This window comes from Platichthys flesus, chromosome 10 (assembly GCF_949316205.1).
Source record: "Platichthys flesus chromosome 10, fPlaFle2.1, whole genome shotgun sequence".
NCBI classification, from domain to species: Eukaryota; Metazoa; Chordata; class Actinopteri; order Pleuronectiformes; family Pleuronectidae; genus Platichthys; species Platichthys flesus.
In genome coordinates, this window is record NC_084954.1 from 9,460,294 (window position 1) to 9,470,299 (window position 10,006).

Sequence of the window (10,006 nt, forward strand, 5' to 3'; positions counted from 1 at the left end):
TACTTTTCTTCATCGCTCTTTCCCACTTTATAGTTCTGCCTTTTGATATATCACAGCCTCAGCACGTATCTTGACCTCTAGAGTCTAAGTCAAAATGAATGGAAAATTATTTAATTTCATAATAGTATTATTATTATAAAATCTGCTGCTATGGGTCAATATTCGGCTGTGAGTGGGTGCTGCGACTGGTACCTGGCTCCTCCGCGCCACACGGGGGCGCGCGTCCGCCGTGAATAAATGCCATCGTGGGTAGACGAGGCCGCCCAGCCATGTTGAGGAGTGTGTCAAGCAAACTGCAGCCCGCCATTGTGTAGACACCAGGCTCTGTGCAGAGAGAGGGGCGCTTGGTTGAAACTCTTCAATAGCGACACCATTTCTACGCCCTGCCGCTTTTATTTCGGAGTAAATAGAGTTATACAGGCGCCGGTGGGGGAAAGACATGTCCGCCAGCAGCCTTCTCCAGCAGGTAAAGAGAGGTGTTTTCTGAACATTGACGAGGGCCACATCTCTCAGCATCGCGGCGGCTAGCGGGGGATAGCTTAGCTCCGAGGCCTGACCACCTGCTAAAGGAACCGACTGCTGGGAAACACATCGCTTCAATCCATTTTTTTCCCCTTCCTCTCTTCTCATAAATCAAACCTTCATGAATCACCTGGACCCAATCCAGAGACCGAAAGGCCAAGCGAATAAAGGTAAGCGCCGCGGTAGTGTGACAACGAGCGACTGGAGGCGGAGTGAATGCGGATCTTTTTTACGTTGCGGTGCGCTTTCGAAATATGTTGCGTGCGCGGATGCGGTAGCTCTCCTTCTCCTAGCGACTTGACAAACGTGCCCTTGCGTGTGTGTGAGTTGTCTACATGTATCCAGGTGTATCCAGTAACACACAATGCAAAGGCGCGCGTCCTCAGCCTTGCTCCCGAGTTGCCTTTGCATCCCCGAGATGTCATTTGTGAGCTACCCGCTGTTAGCATTAGCAACCTCTTCGCTAGCTAACAGCGTTAAATGGCAACATGGCTCTCATCGACACTATCTTCCTGGTTGTGCTCGCAGCACTCGTCACTGCGCTTGACACATGTGAGGACAGGTACACTAGATTCCCAGGGAGTAAAGAACATGTCCACGGTGGTGGGCTACAGTTGCCGTCCTAGCACGCTAGCCACTCGGCTAACGTTAGCCAGGTCCGTCATGTTGAAAGGGTCTTGGCGCTCGTTAACATGGAGACACTGCGCACTCCGTGAAGCTAACCCCACTGCTAGCCTGTTAACGTTAGCGGGTTGCTAAGTTAAACCAAAACGACACGTCTTTCCGACATGTTTTCCCGGTGTCCCGACGGGCCTGACGCTTCCCGGCAACGCGCACCCCGCTGTCTGATCATGTGCTTTTGCCAACCTGTATATCTCAGTCTCAATCCTCCACCTCCCCAGAGGCTCTCCAACAATCTCATGTCATCACACAAGTTGTGAAAACAAACCGAGGACCACTGCCCCGTCCGAGTTAAACATGCACTCAGGTGCCCTCAGTTTATCTATAACACAGTGACTTATATCACATATGATATACATTGTTTCGTGTGTGTCTGCAAGTCTTATTTAAAGTTTACACAGTTTCAAACTGACACAAGCGTCTAAGTCTCCTCCCCCCCTTTTCATCATTGTTAATTGCATGCAGTGTAATCTGAAGCTTATTGAGCAGTAATAATGTGTCATGCTCTGCTTAGTGTCTTTTCCTGTGAGACTCATAAATAATTGCAGAGTGTTTTTTGTTATGCAACAAGCAGTGATGATGCTGATGTGATAGATACTGTATTCTCCCCCAATGGTGAAATGGACTATCTCATGTAATGTGTAGCCTCCCACAAACATGTTTTGTTAACAGCAGTGTTTGTTTTTCTCTTCAGTGCAAAACGGAGCTGTGACACAAAAGGATACTTTGAATGACGATGAGTTTGAGCCTTACCTGAATACTCAGGCCAGACAGGTAAGCTTGTACCGACTTACTGGTGCAGCTCTATCACCAATGACTGAAGAACCCTCAAGTGATGATTTATTTTTGGTTTGTTTGTTTTGGGGTTAATCCTTTCATCTCTTCATTAATGAAATGATTGTGGTGCAGTTGGAGGATAACAACTGCAGGCGTAACCTGGATTTTAGGAGTTGACTTCCAATGTGAAGAGTATGAGATTGTTTGCATGTGTATACTTAATATTACAATTCTTAAAGCTATATGATTTTTGTTTTTTAGCAAGCATTTGAAGATGGAGAACTCAACCATAATGTACACACAGAATTTTTTCAAGTTGCCATGAGGCCTTGTTATGTTTTTGTGAACACTCATCCTCATTTGCAAGGGTACAATACAAGAAGACCTTAAGAATTTGCGGCTCCATTAGAAGCATTTGTTTTTCTAATCTGTATTAACAGAGAAAATGTGAAGAGGGCTATAGAGGAAAATAATGGAGCCGGTTTTCCCCTCCACTCAAAGGAATGTAAAATCCTTTTATCCAAGAGACTATAAATAAGCACAAAGTAGTTAAGTGTCATGAATTTATAGATTAGATGAGAGGAGGGAAATTTGGTAATTTTATAGTCCTATAGTTTGTTGAATATTTGGTCAATAATAAATTAATAGTCATACAATAACTTATCTTGTTCTGACTTTTCGGATCTACAAAAACCAGGTATACTCAAACAGATGCTTGTATGAAGTTATTGGTGTTGGGTGTTGTTGCATGAAACATTTTTCTTCTTGTCACTAAAACTTGGATGTTTTTTTATTCAGAGCAATGCCTATACGGCCATGTCGGACTCGTACATGCCCAGCTACTACAGCCCCTCCATAGGATTTTCCTACTCTCTAAACGAGGCAGCATGGTCCACAGGTGGGGACCCTCCTATGCCTTACCTGGCCTCCTATGGACAGCTGAGCAATGGGGAGCCCCACTACCTCCCGGACGCTATGTTTGGCCAGCCAGGCCCCCTGGGGAGCAACCCTTTCCTTGGTCAGCACGGTTTCAACTTCTTCCCCAGTGGTATTGACTTCTCGGCTTGGGGCAATAACAGCTCTCAGGGACAGTCGGCAACACCGCAGAGCTCTGGCTACAGCAGCAGCTATGCCTACGCTCCCAGCTCCCTTGGGGGGGCCATGATTGATGGACAGTCCCCATTTGCACCCGCTGCCAACGAGCCGCTCAACAAGGCACCTGGTATGAACAGCCTTGACCAGGGCATGGCGGGGCTCAAGATCAACAGTGCTGCTCCTGGTGGTAATGTGGACATGACTCCTAAGGTGGTTGGCTCTGGCTTGCCTGGTGGGGGACCCCTTGGCCCTGTATCATCTGTAGGACCTCCCAGCATGCCTCCTGTCTCAATTGCCCCTGCCAAGCCCGCTTCCTGGGCCGATATTGCCAGCAAGCCAGCCAAGCCTCAACCCAAGCTGAAAACCAAGGGTGGTATGGCTGGTGCCAATTTGCCTCCTCCGCCCATTAAACACAACATGGACATTGGCACTTGGGACAACAAGGGTACCATGCCTAAAGCTGCCACCCCTCAGCAGGTGCCCCCGGTTCCCAGCAACGGGCAGCCGCCAAATCAGGCTTCCCCGCAGCCCGGAGCTACTGCTGCAGGGAACCCACAAATGCCCCTGAGCAATGGACAGCTGGTAGCACCTGTTTCCCAGATGGGGCAGCATCAGCTTCCACCCACTGGGCAGCCAGGTATGGCCTGTATGCCCCAGCCTTCCCTCTCCCAGGGTCCCCCTCCAAGCCAACAGCAACAACAATCTCAGCCCACTCGTTGGGTCCCTCCACGGAACAGGGCCAATGGTTTTGGGGACGCCGGTGGGAATGGAACAGGCCAGTCGCCTCCCACCTCTTCTGGTGTGGGGGTTGTTCCTGGGATTCCCTCTGAGCCTCACCCGGTCTTAGAGAAGTTGCGCATGGTCAACAGTTATAACCCCAAGGACTTTGACTGGAACCCAAAACAGGGCCGGGTGTTTATCATCAAGAGCTACTCCGAGGATGACATCCACCGCTCCATCAAGTACAACATCTGGTGCAGCACGGAGCATGGCAACAAGAGGCTCGACACGGCCTACCGCTCGTTGGGGGCCAAGGGGCCACTTTATCTTCTTTTCAGTGTCAATGGGAGCGGTCACTTCTGTGGTGTAGCAGAGATGCGCTCACCCGTGGACTACAACACGTCTGCTGGCGTGTGGTCACAGGACAAGTGGAAGGGGCGTTTCGATGTGCGCTGGATCTTTGTTAAGGACGTTCCCAACAGTCAGCTGAGGCACATTCGACTGGAGAACAACGAGAACAAGCCAGTGACCAACTCTCGGGACACACAGGAGGTACCACTGGATAAAGCCAGGCAGGTGCTAAAGATCATCGCTGGATATAAACACACCACTTCCATCTTCGATGACTTTTCTCACTACGAGAAGCGTCAGGAGGAGGAAGAGTGTGTGAAAAAGGTAACATAGTTACTGTTGAATAAAGTGATGAAAGAAAGGAATCAAAAAGGGCCCCATTATAACTTGTGTTGTATATGAAGCCTGTATACTTGACAGCAAGTAAGCTGAAAAATATTGCTTTGCACTTTACAAAGCAAAAGAGGACCTTAAGCGTTTATAGCTGAATTGAGATCTTTGTTTGAATTTAAATTGAATTCATGTTTCTTGTTTAGATATTAACTCTTATGTGTAACCCTCCACATAAAGATAACACACACAGAAGAATTAACACCATAATTATTTTACTTGGTGATGTTAACAGAGCTGATATGAAATGTTATATCAGTGGATTTCTTGACAATATATCCATATCAGATTTCTGTCGCTATAAACACATTTCACATAACACATGTACACAGTTTAGCAGCCTTGTGACTGTATCTGAAATGTTTTTTTATTTGAATCTCACATTTTTTCATTGGGTGGAAACAGGTTATATTAGGCAGCATCAGCATATGGAACCAAAATTAGGGAAAGGTGTAGATGTTTTGGATCATAAAATGAATTATCAATTATTTGAGCACGGTGTTGTTAAATATTTGGATTTTGATGTCTTGCACAGCTGTATCTCGCATTTGTAACACACTTGCTTTACTAAAGATGCATGAAGTCAACAATAATGCCAAGACAAAACACAATTCTTTTGAATCCTTCCTGAACACAGCTGATTATAAGATTCTAGTGAATAGTTATATTTTGCTGTTAAATGGAGAGAGGCTTGTTTCATTCTGTGCATACAAGTAATTCTGCTCAAGTGTGATGTGATTTTCAGTTGGTTCATATAACTGTTTTTGTAGTTGGATTTTCATATTTGGGTCACCTTATACTTGCAGTATGTTTTAAAGGTGAAATTGTTCGATAAAGCCACAAAGTTACTGCTGAGTATTAATGAGCAAAGTTACGTGAGCTTGAGAAACCAGTAAGTTGGTCAGACGTCTATTGAAATGCTTCATCTATATTCCAGCGCTTGCTTGGAACAGTGGCTTTATCTGTTGCCTGCTTTCTCATATTTTACAGCAACTAAGATATTTACACAGATACAGTTGTGTTCTGAAGTATTAATTTAGGAAATATTAATGCTCTGATGTAAAGAGCCCATCTTATCAACGCTGGTGTAACGGACTTCATGAACTGACAGCTGCAGTAGATTTACTCAATATCTAAAGTTATACTTTGCTGCAATGTAAGATTGGTTTAAGATTTGTGACAAGTTGTCTGTGTGAGGTCGTCTGCAGGCAGAGTTGTAATCTATATTTTATACTTTATGACAATCCTCTGCTGTTGCAACATCTAATTTTTAAGAATAGTGATTGTGGTTTGCATGTGAAATAGTTCCAGTTACGCTCAGCTTTCACTCCTCTGTGTGACAGGTGGAGGTCCAAGGCAACGAGCCATATCCCAGCAACCCAAGCAACAGGACTCATTACAGGATTCAGGTAACTTGCTTCCTCCGTCACCATATACACACTCTACATGTACGTAGTTATTTCAATACCCAGTGACTGAAGTGCTTTGAACTGTTTACATAATCATAAATCACATAAAGTTTCTATGAACTTTGTCCTTGCAGTTCTTAACAATTGGGCAAGAGTTGGCTGTTGTGTAGTAAATAAAATAGAAGATAGTGATGTTGTGCACATTTAGCTTCTTGAAAGAATGACATTTTTGGGAAGCTGTGTCAGTTAAAATTTGAAAATACAAATCTTGTGTGTTCTCGTGTGTAATCTTCCATCTTTTTGTTGGTTTTCCAGGAGCGCCAAGGACGAGTCAAGTAACAGTCAGTGCTTCGGTCAAAGACTGCAATGCCCCCCCTCCTAAAGCCCTGTCCACCCCATTACATCATCACATTCAGATCTCTTTAAGAAATTCTAATAGGGGTGAAGAATTAACCAAGGACAAAAAAACTAAATGAAGACTTTCTTGATTTCTTGACTTTGAAGACTTACTTCGAACTTGTAGTAAAAACAAAAGGAAACGATTATTCATAGGACTACAACTAAATGCATAGCATCCTTAGGTGAAATCTTTTTTGCCCTGCCCCATTCCACAACATATCCTCCCCCCCCACCCCCCCTGTAAGCTGCTTCTTCCCCTTTTTTTTCCTTTTTAAAATGAAAGGATCCTCAGTTTTTATGGTCCAAGAGCAAGTCTTTAAATCTCTCTCAAACACACAAATCCAATAGAAATTTGTAGTGTTGGATTATGATAGTGTCCCGTAGTCAGGAATGGGCAGTTTGTCTCATTGTTTTGTTTATTTTTTTGTGACCCCCACCCCCCCACCTACACCCACACCATCTTCTGAGGATGCTCAACTCTTCAAGGACCCAGCGGAGTTTTCTCTTCAGTGGATTTTCATCATAAGCGGGCGTCACACTACGCTCACTCCAGAGTCGGTTTCACACATGCTGGCCATGTTTTTGGTTTGAGAGGACTGCAGATGTAAAAGGACGACCCTCTTGTTTTGTTTATCGCATGTGTTTGGGCAGAGTGTGTGGGGAAGGCAGGGTCTGGAGGATCTGGAGAGGAAGAGTAGGGAAAAGGGGCTAGAGAGTGTGAAAGCAGAAGAAATGTTAAGTTGATAAGCCTTGCTCGCTGTATAATTTAAATCTAACAAAAAGTGTGGGGGGGGCCTCTGTTAACTGTCTTCATTGGACTTTATTGACCCTCTTTTTCTTTCTCTTGGACAAGTAAATTCATTGTCGCTATGGGCTGCTTTCTTGTTTGTTTTTTCTCCTTCCCCCTGTTTTCTAAAGACAATGATGCGAGTGGCCTTGCCCCCGCTCTTTCTATTAATCAGTTCAAAAGTAATAAATGTGGTATATTCAGCAGAACTGGTGTGCATTCCCCTTGTTTGACTCTGTAAAGCAGTTATGTCTGTGCATCCTTTCCATCTGTTCTTATCCCCTTACGGGTATATGAATGACTGTTTTGATTTCTCTGCTAACCTTCATACTCAACCCCCCCCACCCATCTCTGACTCCAAATTTTCAACTCGTGAGGAATGTTTCTTTTCCTCTCTACTTTCCAAACCCACCTCGTCCTCCACACTCCTCATCTTCGTGTCTCCGACTGCTCAGCCAACCATACATAACTATAATATCACAAGCAGCTTCCACCATTTTCAGAATGTCATTGTTGGTGAGTTAAAAAAAGAAAAATACGCAAGGTCCTCTTTCAGAACTACTGGCTTTTATTTGTGGCATAATAAAGATGCTCCACAAAGTCATGTGTGGCCTTTCCTCATTAGCTGTTATTTTTTTTCCCGGTCATGACGGTGGCCTGTTCTGTTTGAATACTTGTGTTGTATTATTTTCCTGCACAGCATGATGTACTAAAATAGGACCAAATGTTTAGCATGCTGTATTCAATTTATTTTGTTGCAGTGCACAACTGCTTTGTGGCCATCTTGAGTTTGTCTACTGGACTGTATAAGGTGTATTTACGGTATCCTGTGGGATAAAGCACATTTGAAATCAGCTCCACCTAAGTATGCATGAAAGATTAATGATGATATGAGCATGCTGCGTATAGAAACATGGATGCCATCAGGGTTTTACGTGCTCGAAATGAAGTAACTCGTTTACCTGTATGTACAAATGACTGGGAAATGGGATTTGTGCAATCCGCCATTTTCTGGCCTCGTCACTACAACTGTATGATAGTGGCCACAAGAGGGCGCCACAGCACCATTAACTGTGGTTCATTCTCCATCTTTGACAGAGAACGGGATCTTTGGTTGGGTTCAATGGTTTTCTTTTCAAATCGGGCCTCGGCGTGATGCATGGAAGAAGACTGTGCAACACCTCCAGTAGCTTTAAATAATAGATCCTACGTGTGCATGTATGCAGACTTAATGAATTCATTGTTTTACATATAGCTTTATTAAGTGCCACCACAGATATCAGTTGAAGTAGGAAAGCAGTGTATAAATTATTAGTTAACGGGTGGCGCCATGTTGTCCTATATTCTTGATATTGATGACTTCTCTGCGTCATGGTGCAGACAAGCGGGTTCGAGGGAAGATGAGGCCACTGTGCGTGTGAAAGAGAGCGTGTGCGTGTGAGTGACGGCTGTCGAGGGGGGGGGTTGACGGCACGTGTCGTGTCTGCGTTGTGGGTGCGTGGCCAACACGCCGCCTCGAGGGGGATCTCCTGTGACCCTTACCCGCGCGTCCCCGGGGACGTCGTTCAGACGCCTCCTGGGATGAACGGCCATAAAGGAGGGAGGGACCCAAACAGACACCGAGACGATGGAGGAGGAGAACCAGAAGAGAGAAGGGGGAAATGGTACCACGGCGAGAAAGAGGAAGATGGGACGAAGGTCAGCACTAATGTCTCGGAGCGCACTGAGGAGATGGACAAACGAAATAAGTTGCAGTAAATTCCTCACTCATAGAGACAGTTGTGTGTGTGTCTGTGTTGGGGGACATTTCCCTCGTGCACAATCTCATCACTATTTAAGAGCCTACACTAGAGCCACTCAAATTGTCACTCATCAAACTACTTTCCCTAAATTTAGGGAAATGTTTTCATTCAAGCTACCCTAAAAGGCCCAGTGGCAGTCCGCTGGCTTTGTGTTTCACTTGCATCGACTCATTTCAGGGATTATTCTATTGCTTTAATCTGGTTAAACCCAGTGACCCTGCATTTCATATCGAAGGGATAATAATTAAAACGCCCCCTGTCTGTATTTAGTCTGATAGAAACTATTGTTTGGTCACCGAGCCACACATGAAAGCGTGTTGTGTTTATGGGCTCACACATTGAACTGCAAGGTCATGGTTCTGCTTTATTTCCCCTAATTACCATGAGGCATCCATCTCTTTCTTCCATTAGTGACGCTTCACCATGTCGCCAACCCCAACTCTATTTACATGACTAAATTAGATTTCTTCAGGGCTTTTTTTTTTTTCGGCATTGAAAAGCTTGACAATAATTTTCAACATAAGAAGATGATGAAAGGAAAATGTAGGACAATGGATCCGGCCTGGTTAGAATATATATTAATGACACGGATATTGCATATATGTACACTAATTTAGCTCCAATTGTGCAAATGGGCCACAGAAATTCCCTCCAGATGACAAACTATTATTTCTTATAACATGCTACAAACATTACATAGACTATAAAACTTCTCCTCTCAATGGCCTCCGTAATCTCACCCCCCCCACCCCCGTCATCACATTATCCGCCTCATTTTGCATAATAACCGAAAGCAGCAGCAGCAAAAAAATAAATATGCAGCCTATTTAGGAATAAGGATATCACCATGATGAATGTTTCTATCATGATAGGAGGGGGGGGGGGGGGTTATATGTGGTCACCTGCTCTCTATCGCCAGGGGTCCTGCACTGTTGACATATTGAGTATAACTCCCCCCCCCCCCCCCCCCCCTTCTCTATTTTCTTTTCTAGGGTCCCAATTCTATTGAGAGTTTTTGAAAATGCATAATAATGTGTGGACGGGCGTCGGGGGCCTATAGCCTCATTGGATGA

The 10,006-nt window shown here is 44.8% G+C and overlaps 1 protein-coding gene across 1 annotated transcript; it reads left to right on the forward strand.

The window, feature by feature from the left end:
- The first annotated feature begins 268 nt into the window (after positions 1 to 268).
- ythdf2 (YTH N6-methyladenosine RNA binding protein F2) lies at positions 269 to 7,985 on the forward strand. The gene is made up of 5 exons (XM_062397182.1): positions 269 to 692; positions 1,898 to 1,977; positions 2,779 to 4,470; positions 5,880 to 5,945; positions 6,261 to 7,985. The coding sequence occupies exons 1-5, from the start codon at positions 644 to 646 to the stop codon at positions 6,282 to 6,284; spliced, it is 1,911 nt and encodes a 636-aa protein (XP_062253166.1). The 5' UTR covers positions 269 to 643; the 3' UTR covers positions 6,285 to 7,985.
- The last annotated feature ends 2,021 nt before the right edge of the window (positions 7,986 to 10,006 follow it).

Excerpts from the sequence above, each read along its gene's own strand:
- ythdf2 (XM_062397182.1), top strand. The coding sequence starts at position 644 with ATGAATCACCTGGACCCAATCCAGAGACCGAAAGGCCAAGCGAATAAA. Across the intron at positions 693-1,897 it reads GAAAGGCCAAGCGAATAAAG|TGCAAAACGGAGCTGTGACA; the intron begins GTAAGCGCCGCG and ends TTTTCTCTTCAG. Across the intron at positions 5,946-6,260 it reads GGACTCATTACAGGATTCAG|GAGCGCCAAGGACGAGTCAA; the intron begins GTAACTTGCTTC and ends TTGGTTTTCCAG.